The sequence below is a fragment of the Pezoporus wallicus genome, unplaced genomic scaffold (genome assembly GCF_028554395.1).
Source record: "Pezoporus wallicus isolate ANWC-B61680 ecotype Strahan unplaced genomic scaffold, APGP_CSIRO_Pwel_v1 scaffold_8224, whole genome shotgun sequence".
NCBI lineage: Eukaryota > Metazoa > Chordata > Aves > Psittaciformes > Psittacidae > Pezoporus > Pezoporus wallicus.
Genome location: NW_026641935.1, coordinates 982,594 through 1,000,386, shown reverse-complemented (window position 1 = coordinate 1,000,386; position 17,793 = coordinate 982,594). Strand labels below are relative to the sequence as shown.

At 39.2% G+C, this 17,793-nt stretch overlaps 1 protein-coding gene across 1 annotated transcript in view; it reads right to left on the bottom strand.

Annotated features, from left to right (window-relative positions):
* Positions 1 to 1,198: 1,198 nt before the first annotated feature.
* The window catches only part of PTBP3 (polypyrimidine tract binding protein 3), a 35,771-nt gene continuing 19,176 nt past the window's right edge, over positions 1,199 to 17,793 (bottom strand). The window contains exons 7-15 of the mRNA XM_057426009.1: positions 15,428 to 15,538; positions 13,791 to 13,965; positions 8,517 to 8,594; positions 7,745 to 7,881; positions 5,180 to 5,213; positions 4,096 to 4,188; positions 3,316 to 3,532; positions 2,100 to 2,177; positions 1,199 to 1,399 (exon numbers count right to left, since the gene is read on the bottom strand). Coding sequence (XP_057281992.1) covers positions 1,267 to 1,399; positions 2,100 to 2,177; positions 3,316 to 3,532; positions 4,096 to 4,188; positions 5,180 to 5,213; positions 7,745 to 7,881; positions 8,517 to 8,594; positions 13,791 to 13,965; positions 15,428 to 15,538 — 1,056 coding nt within the window. The 3' untranslated portion in view covers positions 1,199 to 1,266. The remainder of the gene's footprint in view (positions 1,400 to 2,099; positions 2,178 to 3,315; positions 3,533 to 4,095; positions 4,189 to 5,179; positions 5,214 to 7,744; positions 7,882 to 8,516; positions 8,595 to 13,790; positions 13,966 to 15,427; positions 15,539 to 17,793) is intronic.

Sequence of the window (17,793 nt, the reverse complement as noted above, 5' to 3'; positions counted from 1 at the left end):
ACTGGGGTGAAATTTGCTGTGTAGTCTTTCTATACAGGTTTTTTTTAGTGCATTTTTTTCAGCCAAGTACTGGCATCAAGTAACTGCAACCAGGTAAATTTGAAGAATCCCCACACAATTACACAAGAAGTTAAACTCATTCTCACTTAAACTCGTTAAAGTCATTCCCACTTCTATCCAATCTCTATACCGAAGCACAAAAGACTGGAATTCAGATTACTCTGTGGGAACAAAAGTATCAAGGAAAACATTTCTAAGAAGACCACAAAGAGAAAGCCCACAATGTATTTTTCAAGACACTTCAGAGAAAACTCTAAGCTATTCTATCATAAGCATATAGTAAGGCACATAATAAGAAATTAAGTAAATACATAGGAATTTAAGTATTAGACATTATAGTGGTACTAAAAACTCTTGAGGTTCAATTTTTCTGCTCCAAAGATGACCTTAACAAAAATAAGTTCTTAAAAAGTTATCAAACCATCAAAGACCTGAATATTTTCAATAAGATTGTAAACATTTTATTCTTTAAAGAAATGTAAAAAAATTCACTGATTTCAGGACTATTTTCCCATTTTCTCTAAAGCACTATCATACATCGCTTCATAGGAAAAAGAAATTAATGCCGGGGCTAAGTCAAGCTAGGTGTCTGATAGCACATCTTGAAGAAACTTGTCAAATATCTTTTACATATTTATACAGTGAGAAGGCACTGCCTGTTCTCTAATAATTTAACCCATATGAACAGCACAGTTTGCTTTTAAAGGAAGTTATTGTAAAGATTTGCCAAACTATGAACACATACCGTGGTGACATAAATACTATTTAGAGGACACTCACAGCCAGTGCTTCCATTTCTTCAAGAAACCCAAGCATTATTTCACATTCAAATTAGCGTTTAATCTGTGTAGTGTAGATTGACTATTATTTTTGTTAGAAGTATTTTTTGTTTGGTATATTGTAAAAATTCTCTGAAGTGTTTTGTAAGGCAGATTTTAAACAAAAGCTAAAGGGATGTTCTTTATGTAGGAAACTTGGGGATAAATATTGTTGCTAAAGCACTTTCATAGAGGAATTTTTCCATGGATGAATATTAAACTTTGATCACATACTGGCAGCTAAATCAGAAAAGATAATCACCTAAAACTGCATGTACGAATGAGCTTTTTCTTTTAAGAGACAGAGCTGGTTACAGCTGTTTCAGTCTCTATTTGAAGATTTTATTTAATGTGTGATGCAGCCTTAAAAGGAAAGTTCACAGAAAAGTCAGATTGTATATTTTGAGAAGGAAATTCGGAGGTGATGCTTTTCTCCAAGGTCATGATTGTGAAGCTCAATGAGAGCATGAAATGCTTCTTCCACAGAGCCCAGCTGGATAAGAGCCATTCTGCAGTCTTTCCTGAAGTACAATAAAAACCATTATTCATCCTGAGCAAACTTTCATTGCACTAGCCAACACAGAAAAAGTGGTACAAGTATTTTTTCAGCCACATCACACACACTGGACACACTTGTACAGGGAATCAGAGCTAGTTATGCACATGCTAAAATGAGGAGATGTAGAAATATTGCAGATCAATGGCCTACAGCCATGCCTTTCTTCCGTTACACCATGCTTTGAAAAACAGGGTCAAAATAAGGCTTGAAGACCTCTAAGAAACGCGTGTTATGTCCATGTATGTGGGATTGTTTAGCTGGTATGATCATGCTAAAATAATGCTGCCAAGCAACTTTAATGAATGTTAGAGCAGGTTCATTGTCTTCTTTTATATGACATTTTAAGTATTCACAGCCAGTATTTCTTTTTAAAGAAAAGAGTATTTACTTTACTTGAACTTATTGTACTTTGAACACATGTGGAATTCATCAAAAGGCTGAATATTTTTCATTTAATTATGCTAACATAGTTTACCATTAAAAATTTTAAGATTTGGATTATCAAAAATTGCCGTAGCTGTGCAGCTTTTGACTATAGATTTAAACACATGGAATTTTGCCTATACTTTTATTTATTTATTATTTTATTTATATATTTCTCAAAAACAATTATCCCACTCCCAGGGTGAAAATTTGCTCAGCATTTTTACAAGAGAACTTACTGGATGAATCTGAAGGCTTTCACAGTAGATCCTATTTTTTCAAAAAGGTTTTCCATGTCCTCAACAGTAACAAAAGGCCTATTTAAAATAAAGAAGAAAACAAAACTGAAACAAACCCCCCTCAACCTGTAAAAGAATACAGGATTCTGTAATAGTATCAAAATCTCAGTTCTGGATTCTAGATTAAATTTGAACAGCAAAAACTATCTCCACCAACAAAAGCCGTGTCGACTTTAGCTCAAACATCTTGGCTTTGACACTAAGATTTAGCACCACAGTGTGCTACAAATACATTTCAGATACACTCTACCACTTTTCATCCTACCATGTTCCTCTCTTAGTTAAATTAAGATTGCATAAAGATCATTTAAGATCTTCACCAATATCTTCAGAAATAGTTTCATCTGGTAACTGCTGCAGATGTGCTTCACATATTTTCAATTTTGAAAGCTTTCTATTTTACTCAGAAAGCCATTTTTTAAGTGGCTTTGTTTTTTAGTTTTTTGTTATGTGTTTGTTTTGTTTTTTTTTTAAATTTGGACAAAATTCCATAGTTTTCCCTTTTCCCTCTCTGCACAGCTGTTGAACAAAAGATGCTTGTAAAAACTTATGTTTGTTTCTCACTCCTCACATTGTTGACAACATTCTAGATAGGAAAAAAGGTTGGTCCAGTTTTAAAGAACATGCTTCTTAATACTTTTTCTTTATAACAACTTCCCCTCTATGTAAGATGTCTGAATTCTGTAGAAACAATTCTTTAAAAGTGTTAGAATTATTAAAAACTGCATCTACATTAAACAATGATGCCAGTCAGAAATCTGATGTAATGTAACTCCAGTACATTATCTCAAAAACCATGAATTTAATATTCACAAATATTTAACATTTATTTAAGTATTTAACTTTATTATATATATAACAGTTATTAATGTTTATTAAACACAGGACTTAATATTTGTAAAGTAAAAGCATATTCTCAAGCATATGTAAACTGTACTGAAATGCAAAGAAGAGCATTCAATCAGTTCTATTCTTTGCTAAGAATAAAAAGTAACAGTTAAAGGATTCACTTACTGCTAATTACACAGCAGAATGATCCAAATTCTTAGGAAACGGTAAAAGGCAAAGGCAATGTAAAGCTTATATCAGATTATATAACTTAAGAACATAACCTAAAAACCATCTTTACAAGAGGATCACACATGTAGATACTCACGGGATGTTGGAGAGATGCAGGGTGTCAGATGGAGGAAAGATGTTTTGGAAGTTCTTAGAGCCAGATTTCCTAAAGCGATGCAGAGGGCTATTGCTATAGTCCTTCGTCAGACCATTGCCCCTTTGTCCCTCAGGAGGAAGCTGAATTATTTGATGTTTTGAAAGAGTAGCATGGATGACCCTTCCATAAAGCTTCTGTCCATTCAAGTGACCCATAGCTGACCAGTGGAAATACAATTAGAACAGGAATGAAGAGAAAGGAAGCAAAAAGGATTCTTTGCCTTCTATTTAGTGTCAGATTTCACATTCTAAATTTAAACTGCAACTTCCATGTTTACCAGGTGGGCTATGTCATAACATTATATTTAAAACAAGTATAAGAACGTAAGATATCCTCCAGTTCAAAAGCAAAAAAAAATGCAAACCAGTATTTCAATAACGAGCAGTTGATTATCCTTAAATAGCTAGATATAGGATAAACTACAGTAAAACTGCATGATGCATTAGTAAGATAAGCTACAAGAACCTAGCATAATGTTTTAATTCTATCATTGACTAGATGGAGATTCACAGGATTTATTTTTTTTTATCCACTACAGGAAAATAATTTTTTTATATGAAGCAAATATCATAACATTAAAAAGGACAAGCTTGTATGTAGTAAAGCATCACGATGATGGATTTCATTTGTTCATGCTTTTGTCACTCACAGATGGCAAATTCCTCATCTTTATCGCACTCACTCTAGTTTAAAGCATAACTGTGCCTTAAAAATCAGTACCTAACTGAGCCTGGGTTGCATCTGCCATCTGAACCAATGCGTTGCTTTTCTTCTTAAACATGATCTTCACACGATGTACATCACCATACATACCTGTGAAAATCCAGAAAGAAAATTTGTCCAGAGCATTACTACAAACAGCACAAGGGCAAATCTGAGGTTTTTGACTGACATTATGGTTACAAAGAATAATCACCTCATTAAACAGGTTGGTTAGAATATTAGTATGAAGGAGATCTTTAAATTTTGTGTATTATTTTCTGAGGCTCAGAAATGGGGGAAATCCCACAGGATTTTAGTCTCCTGTGTGGAGACCTCATAGCAGCCTTCCAGTGTCTGAAGGGGGGCTATAGGGATGCTGGGGAGGGACTCTTCATTAGGGACTGTAGGGATAGGACAAGGGGGAATGGATTCAAACTTAAATAGGGGAGGTTTAGATTCCATATAAGGAAGAAATTCTTCACTGTAAGGGTGGTGAGGCATTGGAATGGGTTGCCCAGGGAAGCTGTGAATGCTCCATCCCTGGCGGTATTCAAGACCAGGCTGGACAGAGCCTTGGGTGACATGGTTTAGTGTGAGGTGTCCCTGCCCATGGCAGGCGAGTTGGAACTTGATGATCTTAAGGTCCTTTCCAACCCTAACTATTCTATGATTCTATTATTCTATAATACAGCATATTTATATTCAGCTGTTAAATAGTGCAACAGTGTTAATGTCCTCTTAATAGAGACATATTAAATATTACTATGCCAACAAACATTGTCCTCTGCAACTAACGTATGTGCCAATTCTTTACTCCATTTCCCCTGATTCAGTCTTTGTTTTTTTCATTTCACTTTGCTTTCCTGTTCTTTGTGGTAAACAAATTGGACCACACACTGAAATTCTGATGATGATGTAAATATTGTGCCATTTTGGTACCTGTTGCCTACAACTACTGACTCAAACAATTGCGATTTTAAAACCAGCACATTCTCTTGTGCATTGTCTGAACAAAGATAGAGGAATGGATCTTGCATTAGCAAGCATACATCAGATAAATAAAAAGAATGTTAGCCCTCAAGGTATATTTGACATATCTTACCAAATAGGATGAAAAGTCCATGTGGTGTGATAGCCTGTTTAAATGATAAAATAAGTATATTATTTTTAAAGCCATGGAAATAGTCTATTCCATAAATGCATGGTAAACAAAAAGAATGGAAGAGATACGTGAATTTGTCTCTTCAAAAGCCATTCCCTAACTACAATAAATACAGTGTATAGCATTATTGTTAATATGTATTTGCTATGCACATATAAAATATTTAAACACACTAACACTACAGCTTATGCTTTTTCATCAATAGAGACTCATTCTGTCATGCTGAAGAAGTTATCAATATTTCAAGTGGCTTAATTATTTGAGCTCATTCTTTCCAAGCTAGCAGTTTACTCTCTGAAAAACAAAAGACATTTGCTAAACTAGAAACAAAAAGGAACATTCAAGAACCCTTTTGTATTTTCTAAACAGCAGACAATACCTTAAAACTAAAAGCAGTTGTTTCAAAATGTTCAAATGGATACACATACCATGTTTATATATGAACCAGACAGAAAGCAGTATTTAAATTGCATTCAACTAGAAGCTGAGAACAGAAAGATAAATATTGAACAAAATAGCTTTCCTCCAGTGATTTTTAATTACATCCTTGTGTTCCAAGTTTTCCAAGCACCAAAGAGAAATTTACACCCTAATGCAGCCAAATTTGATTCAGCTGAGGCAAAGGTTTTGCCAGTACTGAGTATTAAAAATACCTGGGTATCAAAAGCACTACTCACACTCTTTAGTCTTATTCATTCTCAACTCACATTTGAAATGTGTACCAAACATATCTAAATTATTTCAAAACATCAGATAGTGCAGTTTAAGTGTAACCCCATACCCTTTTATCATCAGCATTATTACTAAATAGGAACAATTACTAGCAACATAAAATTTAAATGCTTCTAAGAGTTTGGGCTTTCTGGCCCAAATATTTTAATTCAGCACAGAGTTTATTTGAAGAAATTTTGTAACCAAAGGAGACTGCAATACTTATACTAAAAAAACCTTCTGGAAGACAAAACCAGTTAATTTAAAAGTCATGAGGGAATGCTAAAATGCACATTGAAAGCCTGCAATATGGGAGAAATATAAGTTGAAATAAGGTCAACAGATTTTCTATACACAGAAAAAGAAGTGAAGGGCTCAGACAACCACTACTGAAGAGCAAGTGTTACACAGTTGCCAAGAAATGTATTTACAACAATTTGTATTTCCAATAATAAGCACTGTTGTACATTCTTATTTCTTATCTTTTAAGAAGTTGAGCATTATTTAACGCATTTATGTTGTATCATGCATTACAGCACAAGGTTCCATATGACAGCTTCTTGTATATGATTAGCATTAAGTAAAGCAGTCCAAAAAATAGCTCTGACCTTGCTTCACACATCCTTAGTCTTAAAAAACACACTATTTAAAGACTCAGATTGCTTGTGGATTGTGTATCCACAACAATCATAGAAAACTTACTGATCAGATATATTGACAAATTAAAGGAAAGTTGACTTGTCTTACAGTCCTAATCTGCAGCTGTTTCTTTTGATGCTTACTGTTAAGTTCAGCTCTCAGAACAAAGCCAGAAATACAGGAATTACTTAAAGATTAAATAAACTGTCAACAGATTTTTGAACTTCAGTAATACAAAAATAACTTCCATTTTGCCAATAACTCCTAATTTTATCAGTTGTTTGGTTAAGCAAGTCTAATGTGTGTGTAAAACAAACAATTGCTGTAGTAGAAGTGCTTATCCATAGTCAAGCAGAATTGTGGTTTTAGTCACGGCCTCTGTAAAGCTGGATTATTTTTTATTTTTTATTTTTTTTAAGAGATGTACATTGCTTTTAGTAAGGCATAGAGCAATGTGTAGTATTTGAGTAACAGGAGTTACTATATAATTTTCACTATAAAAATAACTGCAAGCTGTCCTTGGCAATTCTACTGCCAACATATATATATATAAAATAATAAAATCTGTGTGTATTATGACATGTGAACATGTGTATTTATTAACTTTATAAAATTTTTTTTTTTTTTTACAGTGATGTTAATAGCAAAGTGCACCCGTGATCTTCCTCTCCAACCTGGGATAAGCTGCAAAAACTAAAAGATCTTGCTTTGGAATGCTTTTATCTTCTTTTCTCTTCCCTCCTGTTTCTCTCACTCCTCATGCTTTGTAACAAATAAACGTCTTTGGCCTCTCTAATGACAAAGTAGCCCACAGAGGAGTCATATTAACAGAAGCACCATTAAGTTTAGTTGTATGTTATTTACCTCCTCAAGCATTTCTCACATCTGACCATGGACTTTTCTATGATTACCAGCTACCCTGCTAACAAAAGTTTTCTAAAGTAAATTGTGTTGGAAAGCATTTCACTGCTGACTGGATTTTCCAAACATCGTCAATTTTGCAAATTATCCCAAACAAGAATAGAGCTGTCCTTTTTTTTTGCATTATCAGCATTGAGATTTTCTCTTACTTCTTTAGCTAATGTCAATTTGCAAGGAGAATTCTGGCAGTTGGTACAAGTTGATACTTGCACCTGTTTCACCAAACAAACTTACTTCAGGGTTGAGGTTGCTGACTAGTAAAACAGAATTGGCTGGAACAGTATTAACTGCAGGAAGAGCCACTGGTGCAGGCACTGCTGATGTGGGAGCAACAGAACCACGTGGTGCAGGAGCAACTGGAAAGGAATAACCTGAAAGGGTATTAATAGCATGACTTCACACCTCAAAGAAGAAAAGACATTTTAGAAGACAAAAGCAGGTTACATTTGGCAAAAAAAATCAATACTCAATTAAAAAATGCTTCTAAGGAATTTAGTTATTACTAGTATTTGACCGATAAAGCAGAAAGCACCTCTCCTCCAGAAATGAAGAAATATTCTGCTATACCAACAGACACACAAAAAAGGGACAAGCCCAAGAAAGAAGAAAAATAATTTATCACAGAAAGGAAAAGACCACTGAGACTAGAAGACTATTTATTTCTCATTTTATAGCCAGAAAAAGGAAGATTTCCTTCTTTAGCTTTGAATGTCACTGAAGTCTTATGATTCTTACTAAAACATATGCTTAGTTTCTTCAGCTGCAGGTAATCTTTATCATGGCATTTAATCTATCATATTTATTAAATGATAAAATACTTCAGTATCTGGGTTTTTTATTCAGAGATTAGTTTTGCTGAATAACATGAGAAAGAGAACCAGAGTGACTCAAATGAGCACTGTGTTCCAACTGCAATGTTTGAAAACAATTTGTTGTGAACCAGTGTATTCAGATAGATCACTAGCCACAAACACATACACTGCATTTTTAGAAAATGGAAGCTTACTTGCAACTGGAGTAAAGGCCATGGCTGGGGCAAACCCAGGAGCCCCTGTATATGACGGGATGATGAAATTTTGGGTGCCTAGAGAGAGCAGACACATCTAATTTTAAAATTTTAAAGATTTTAAAATTTTGAGAAAATGGAAGAGACTTCAGCAGTAAGAATCAGCTTCTAGTGTTCTGATCTCAGTCTGTGATTATGTCTTTTATAAAATGTTTGTGTTAAAAACTCTCATTAAAATCCAAGATTCAGTGTTTTACAAAGACAAATTTCAGCCACATTTGAAGACAAATATTCCACTTAGCCTCAATTTTCCTTTTTAAAATGAAGCCATAGCAAGACGTAATATAGACAAGTTTGAACAGTAAAGAACAGCATAGAATACTATCCATTAAAGTTAAGATACATTAAGATACCTGTGATGCAATGCAGCACACTAACTTGTATTCTAAGACGTAGTTATATATAAACTCAAGTTGTGCTTTCTTTCATATGTTGGCACACTAGACGTTTTTAAATGGGGTATATGTATTTAGCAAATACATCCTACATGCCTGGTAATCACAGAATCACAGAATCCCAAGGGTTGGAAGGGACCTCAAAAGATCATCTAGTCCAACCCACCTGCAAGAGCAGAGTAACCTAGAGTACATCACACAGGAACTTGTCCAGGCGGGCCTTGAATATCTCCAACGTAGGAGACTCCACAACCCCCCTGGGCAACCTGTTCCAGTGATCTGTCACTCTCACAGTAAAGAAATGTTTCCTGATGTTCACATGGAACCTCCTATGCTCCAGTTTACACCCATTGCCCCTTGTCCTATCACTGGACATCACTGCAAAAAACCTAGCTCCATCATCCTGACACTCACCCTTTACATATTTGTAAACATTGATGAGGTCACCCCTCAGTCTCCTCTTCTCCAAGCTAAAGAGACCCAGCTCCCTCAGCCTCTCCTCATAAGAGGGATGTTCCATTCCCCTAATCATCTTTGTAGCTCTGCGCTGGACTCTCTCCAGCAGGTCCCTGTCCTTCTTGAACTGTGGGGCCCAGAACTGGACACAATATTCCAGATGTGGCCTCACCAGGGCAGAGTAGAGGGGGAGGAGGACCTCTCTTGACCTACTAACCACACCCTTTCTAATGCACCCTAGGATGCCATTGGCCTTCTTGGCCACAAGGGCACATTGCTGGCTCATGGTCATCCTCCTATCCACCAGGACCCCCAGGTCCCTTTCCCCTTCACTACTGTCCAGCAGGTCAGCCCCCAACCTGTACTGGTACATGGGGTTGTTCTTCCCCAGATGCAGGACTCTACACTTGCCCTTGTTGAATTTCATCAAGTTCCTCTCCGCCCAACTCTCCAACCTGTCCAGGTCTCTCTGAATGACAACACAGCCCTCTGGTGTGTCAGCCACTCCTCCCAGTTTAGTATCATCAGCAAACTTGCTGAGGGTACACTCAGTTCCCTCATCCAGGTCCCTGATGAAAATATTAAACAGCACTGGTCCCAGCACCGACCCCTGAGGCACTTCACTAGTCACAGACCTCCAGATAGATTCTGCCCCATTGACCACAACTCTCTGCCTTCTTCCTTCCAACCAGTTCTTGATCCACCTCACTACCTGATCATCAAGCCCACACTTCCTTAGCTCATCTATGAGGATGCTGTGGGAGACAGTATCAAATGCCTTACTGAAATCAAGAAAAACCTGCCTGTTTTACTACTCAAACCTCCATCATTGACTAAAATAGCTATATTCACTAACAGATGGTCATTGACAGGGATGATACAACAGTATAAGAAGTATCTGTTATGGATTACAAAACCAGCAAATGAAACAGACATCACAGATCAGGTACTCGTGAATGCTGCATCACATTACACCTCCTCTTATCTGTAGCAACAAAGTGTGATTCATACAAACAACTGAATTAATTTATCACACCAAAGGAAGTCATCATGTTCTTGAAATATACACACTGGTGCATTATATCCACAAGTCCTGGCAATATAGAAATGAATCACTTATTCACAATCCAGGAATGGTAATGGAAATATTAATGAAGAAATAGAGAAAGCACTTTTATTCTGCTAAATAACACCTGCATATTGCACACTGATACCAAAAATCAGGCATGCAAAAATTGTCAAACAGAGGTAATGCAGAAAGGTATGGAATTCTTTGTTGCACTTTTTATGTGTAAAATAATTTGTTTCATGGCTAGCTTCCAAAGCAAGCTAATTCATGTATTTCTGCTTACGCTCATTGGGTTAGGGAATTCTTTAAATGCAAAACATTCACAAAATCTGCTTATTTATAGTGCAGCATCTTTTCACCACAAGAAAAAAAAAAAGGAAAAGGAAAAGAAAAATACAAGTTTCAAGAGCAGTTTAGTTTTTGTAGTAGGATAACTTCAAGTCTACAGAAAAAAGCAGGTAGGAGTTGGAAACCTGTGTTAAGTCAGGAGATTATGATCTGGTGGCAATTACAGAGACGTGGTGGGACAGCTCACATGACTGGAATATAGTCATGGAAGGCTATGTCCTTTTCAGGAAAGACAGGCCAGCCAGGCGGGGTGGTGGGGTTGCTCTTTATGTGCGGGAGGAACTACAGTGCACCGAGTTCTGTCCAGGGACAGATGATGAGCGAGTTGAGAGTCTGTGGGTGAGAATTAAGGGGCAGGCTGGCAGGGGGGATACTGTTGTAGGTGTCTGTTACAGACCACCGGATCAGGGTGAGGAAGTTGACGAGGCCTTCTACAGGCAGCTGAGAGCGGCCTCACAGTCACAGGCCGTGGTCGTTGTGGGGGATTTTAACTTCCCTGATGTTTGCTGGAAGGACCACTCGGCAACCCAGCCGCAGTCCAGGAGGTTCCTCCAGTGTATGGATGATAACTTCCTCCAGTGTATGGATGATAACTTCCTCCTGCAAATGGTGGATGAGCCGACCAGGAGAGGAGCGCTGCTGGATCTCATCCTCACTAACAAGGAGGATCTGGTTGAAGCAGTAAGGGTTGAGGGCTGCCTTGGTTGCAGCGACCACGAGATGGTGGAGTTCAGGATCTTGTGTGGCAGGACTAGTAGAATACCAAGTAGAATTGCAACCCTGGACTTTAGCAGGGCAAACTTTGGCCTTTTCAAGCAATTGCTAGGGGAAATCCCATGGGCAGGGCTGCTTGAAGGTAAAGGGGCCCAAGATAGTTGGTTGACATTCAAGGACTGCTTTTTCCGTGCTCAAGATCGGAGCATCCCGACACGTAGGAAGTCAAGGAAGAGGGCCAAGAGACCTGCGTGGCTAAATAGGGAATTGCTGGGTATGCTCAAGTGGAAGAGGAGAGTTTACAGGTCATGGAAGGAGGGGCTGGCCACTTGGGAGGAATATAAGGCTGCTGCTAGAGGATGTAGGAAGGCAGCTAGGAGGACTAAGGCATCCTTAGAATTAAACCTGGCAAGAAGGGTCAAGGACAGCAAAAAGAGCTTTTTTAAATACATGGCAGACAAAACTAACACCAGAGGCAATGTAGGCCCACTGATGAACGGGATGGGTGCCCTGGTGACAGAAGATACAGAGATGGCAGAGTTACTGAATGCCTTCTTTGTCTCTGTCTACTCTGCTGCGGGCAGTCCTGAAGAGCCCTGTACCCCTGAGACCTTAGATGAAGTCAGGTCGACGGAGCGGTTTGCCTTAGTCGACGAGGAATGGGTTAGAGACCAGTTGAGCAATCTGGACATCCATAAATCCATGGGTCCAGATGGGATGCACCCGCGGGTGCTGAGGGAACTGGCGGAAGTCATTGCTAGACCACTCTCCATCATCTTTACCAAGTCTTGGGAAACGGGAGAGGTGCCTGAGGACTGGAGGAAAGCAAATGTCACTCCAGTCTTCAAAAAGGGCAAGAAGGAGGACCCGGGTAACTATAGGCCGGTCAGCCTCACCTCCATCCCTGGGAAAGTGATGGAACACCTTATCCTTGGTACCATCTTAAGGCATATCAAGGATAAGAAGGTTATGAGGGGCAGTCAACATGGCTTCACCAGGGGGAAATCATGTTTGACCAATCTCTTAGCCTTTTATGAGGAAATAACACAGTGGATGGATGATGGCAGAGCGGTGGATGTGGTCTACCTTGACTTCAGCAAAGCATTTGACACAGTCTCACACAGCATCCTCACGGCTAAAATGAGGAAGTGTGGACTGGATGATCAGGTAGTGAGGTGGACTGCGAACTGGCTGAAGGAGAGAAGCCAGAGAGTTGTAGTCTATGGGGCTGAGTCTAGTTGGAGGCCTGTGACTAGTGGAGTGCCTCAAGGGTCAGTACTGGGACCGGTATTATTTAATATATTCATCAATGATTTAGATGAGGGAATTGAGTGTACTATCAGCAAGTTTGCTGATGACACTAAGCTGGGAGGAGTGGCTGATACGCCAGAAGGCTGTGCTGCCATCCAGCGAGACCTGGATAGGCTGGAGAGTTGGGCAGGGAGTAACTTGATGAAATATAACAAGGGAAAGTGTAGAGTCCTGCATCTGGGCAGGAACAACCCCAGGTTCCAGTATAGGTTGGGGAATGACCTGTTAGAGAGCAGTGTAGGGGAGAGGGACCTGGGGGTCCTAGTGGACGACAGGATGACCATGAGCCAACACTGTGCCCTTGTGGCTAAGAAGGCCAATGGCATCCTGGGGTGTATTAGGTGGTTACCGAGAGAGGTCCTCCTTCCCCTCTACTCTGCCCTGGTGAGACCACATCACAGTATGTGTCCAGGTTAGTAGGTCGAGAGAGGTCCTCCTTCCCCTCTACTCTGCCCTGGTGAGACCACATCCTGTGTAACATTATCTAGGTGTTCCTGCTCCAGCAGGGGGATTGGACTAGTGACTTCTAAAATTCACAAAAACTTTCTAAAAATTTATCTTTTAGAAGGTGACAACAAAACATACATATATAGATATAGATATCTAGATGTAGTATTTCAAAGTTTCTCGTGGTTTTGTTACAGGAGGCAGTTATCCTAAAATAACAACAAATAACTAACACTCTTCAAACACTCATTTTCAAGCAGTTTTAGGCAAATATTGTCAACTTTGAATGACTGCCATTGGCCATTCTGATATGTAATATTTATTATACTACCTGTACCAATGATATAATTTCACAGCATTTTACAAATGCACAAAATGTACCTTTCTATGAACTTGATGTGAATCTAGAGCATAAGTGCAACACGAAAAGCATAGCAACCTTATTGTGTATCACTAAAAATGAAGGTTTCTTACCATAGGCAGGAGCCATGGGTAGCTCCGGAGGATGCTGGCCATCACCAAAAGGAAGATCAAGGCGAGTGAAATCCCTACTTTTCTCATTGTTGTACTTCACTTCAAGGCTACCTAACTTGGAGAACTCAATATGCAAGGTGCAGCACATACCGTAGATATTATGGCCATCCAGATTCTGAAGAAAAATAGCAATTTGTTATTTTTGTTATAATTTGTTTTCAGAGACAACTCACACAGTGGCAGCCACCACTGTAAGTTTGTTTTCACTCCACAGTTTTATCCATACAGAAAGGCATCTTGTTTCTAAGGTGCTGCTTTTACACACTAAGTATACAACTATGCTGCCGCCATCCTTACCTAAATGTCCTGTGTAGAGTACTTGCGCAGTCCACTAATTTGTATTACGTTGCCTCGTGCTGATGGACAAAGCAGCTTTAAACATGACTTGTCTTTCTCGCTGTGCTTCTAATCTTACTTGTCTCCCACTCAACACACAATATCAGATGCTAGTAGCAATACTAATTTGGAGCTTTTATTGCATGGAATTATCCCTTACATAAGCTGGTGAAGGACCAAGAGCGCAAGTCTTACGAAGAGCAGCTGTGGAAACTGAAGTTGTTTAACCTGGAGAAGGCTCAGGGTGGGATCTTAATCACTCTCTGCAACTACCTGAAAGGAGGATGGAGCAAGGTGGTGGTTGGTCTCTGCTCCCAAGTGATATGACGAGGAATCAGCCTCAAGTTGCACTAGGGAAGGTTTAGATTGGATGTAAGGAAAAATTTCTTCACCAAAAGGGTTGTCAAGCACTGGAGCAGGCTGCCCAGGGAAGTGGTTGAGTCATCATCCCTGGAGTTATTTAAAAGACCTGGAGACATGGTTTAGTGGTGGACTTGGCAGTGTTTAGTTTACAATGGGAATCAATGACTTCAAGGGTCTTTTCCAACCTAAATGATTCTATAAAATCGGTCTCTTTAAGAGTAGCTATGCTCAGAAAGACCACTAAAGTAGTGTTTTCTGCTTAAACCAGTCATAAAAGAATCATGATGGATGGTGTGGGGTAAAACACAATCAAAAGATACTGGCTTGTTATAATTATTTAACGTAATCTAGACTGGAATTATAATTTCTGTGACATCTTTAATAAGGTACATATTATTATTAATACTGTTCTTTAAGAAAAGATGGTATTGTTAACAAACAGGCTGTAATCCCACTTACCTTTAGTAATTTCCAGTATACACTTATTCACTAAAACACATAGTGAATTTACTTACTGGACTAACTTGCAAACAGCAATAGATAAATATTCTGTGCCTTTGATTTTGAAGCTGAGAATAAAAAGTCAATTTCAGTAACAGAAGTAGGGTAAAAGTTCCGTTCACTCTAGCCTATTGGTAATTTAAAAAAAACACCTCTAATGCTAAATACCACTTAATACTTAGCAGAATCTGTTCTTCTACATACCTTATATGGCAACTTTCAAATTGATTTTATTTATTTACTAATACTGAAGTGGCCACACAGATTAAAGAGAAATACAAAGTGTCTCAGGCCCAGCTATCCCTAATGTTCCCCATTTCCCTGGGAGGGTAGGAAGGCGTCCGGCAAAATAATCAAGCTGAATACACTACACTTACCATTTTGGCATAATATGCATTCATTGGATCAGCATACTGGAGCAAAGCTTGGAACTGATTGTTTCTAGTGAAGGTAACAATCCTCAAGACAGATCCAAACCTAGAAAAAATCTTGAGAAAGAAAAAATGAGCTTTCAGAAACAATGAATAACTTGTACATACTAAAATCTAGCATTTAATATATCACAAAGATTGCTGAAAATTATTTCTTTTGTGAGAGCTGAGGAGAAATTGAATGAACTTAGAGGTTTTTTCATATTAAAAAAAATAAAGAGGCTATAAAAGATAATGAAAAAGGATGAAATTTCCTTAAAGATTTAGCAATGGCTGTTCAACAGTCAAAGAGCAGGGAAGGGCAGCCCAAACAGGCATTTGTCCAACCCCTGCAGAGAAACTGTGGATAATCAAAGTTGAGGTTTGAGAAATGGACTTTCACAAGCCAGTTGAGATGGGAACTGCAATCTGCTTTTCAAGGCATCCACCTTTACATTCTATATTTCAAACAAGTTCTGCAAATTTGGTGACCAAAAATATATTTTAAATAGTTGATGTGTCTACAGATTAATTACTCACAACCACTGTCCAAACTAGAAGACAAAGAAGGAAAGAAGCAAGACAAAGACCAGGTTTGGGACCAATCCCTCTAATTTACAATTGAATGGCATTTAATTTATTGCAAATGCAAGCATTGCAAAAAAAAAAAAAAAAGAAGTCTGATATTAATATACATACACTCAAAATGAGAGTGTGAACTACATGAACATGTCTGTACAAAAGAAGAGCCACAAAGAATGAGGACAAAAGTATATCTAGGGCACATCACGTAAGTGCAGAAAAACTATGTCCAAATCAACAGTGGAAGAGGAAAGGTGAGTTTGGAAAGTACTAACAATTTTAGAGCAAATTGTCAGAATCAATGCAAGTCAGAAAAGCAGAACTCTTGCACCCCTCCCCCATCCCCAGAAAATACTAAGCCTGGAACAGAAAGAAAAGGGCAGGAAGGATGACCTTAGGAATTATAGGCCTGTCAGCCTGACCTCAGTGCTGGGGAAGGTCATGGAGCAGATGATCCTACTGAGATCAAAAAGCACATACAGGAAAATGGAGGGATCAGGCCCAGTCAGCATGGGTACATGAAGGGCAGCTACTGGTTGACCAACCTGATCTTCTATGATATGGTGACCCACCTGGCTGATGAGGGAAGGGTGTAGACATTGTCTATGTGGACTTAAGTAAAGCATTTGACACTGTCTCCCACAGCGTTCTCCTGGAGAAATTGGCTGCTCATGGCCTGGATAAGTGGATTCTTCGCTGGGTTGGAAACTGGTTGGATGGCTGAGTCCAAAAAGTGGAGGTAAATGGCATCACATCTAGTTGGCAGCTGGTCCCTAATGGTGTCCCTCAGGGCTCAGTGTCAGGGCCAGTGTTGTTTAATGTCTTCACTGATGAGCTGGATGAGGGATTGAGTGCAGGCTCAGTAAATTTGAAGAGCACACCAAGTTGGCTGGGAGTGCTGATCTGCTGGATGATAGAAAGGCTCTGCAGAGGGATCTGGACAGGCTGGATTGATGGGCTGCCGCCAGTAGTATGTGGCTCAACAAGGCAAAGTGCTGGGTTCTGCATTTGGGCCAAAACAACCCCATGCTATGCTCCAGGCTTGGGAAGAGTGGCTGGAAAGCTGCTCATGGAAAAGGACCTGGGGGTGCTGATGGAGCTGAACATAAGCCAGCTTGTGCCCAGGCAGCCAAGAAGGCCAGAAGCATCCCAGCCCGTATCAGCAATAGCATGGCCAGCAGGGCCAGGGCAGTGATCATCCCCCTGTACTGGGCACTGGTGAGGCCGCACCTCGAATCCTGTGTTCAGTTCTGGGCCCCTCACTACAAGGAAGACATTGAGGTGCTGGAGCTGGCCCAGAGAAAGGCAACAAAGCTGGTGAAGGGTCTGGAGTACAAGTCTTATGAGGAATGGCTGAGGGAACTGGAGGTGTTTAGTCTGGAGAAAAGAAGGCTCAGAGGGGACCTTATTGTTGCCTACAACTACTTGAAAGGAGGTTGTAGTAAGGTGGAGGTCAGTCTCTCCTCTCAACTAACAAGTGACAGGACAAGAGGAAATAGCCTCAAGCAGCAGCAGGGGAGGTTTACATTGGATATTAGGAAAAATTTCTTCACTGAGAGGTGCTCAGACATTGGAACAGGCTGCCCAGGGCAGTGGTGGAATCACCGCCAAGGAAAGCATTAAAAAACAAGTTGATGAGGCCCTCAGTGATATGGCTTAACAGTGGTCTTGGCAGTTCTGGGATAATGGTTGGACTTGATGATCTTAAAAGTCTTTTCCAACCTAGTTGATTCTATGAGATACGGACAAGC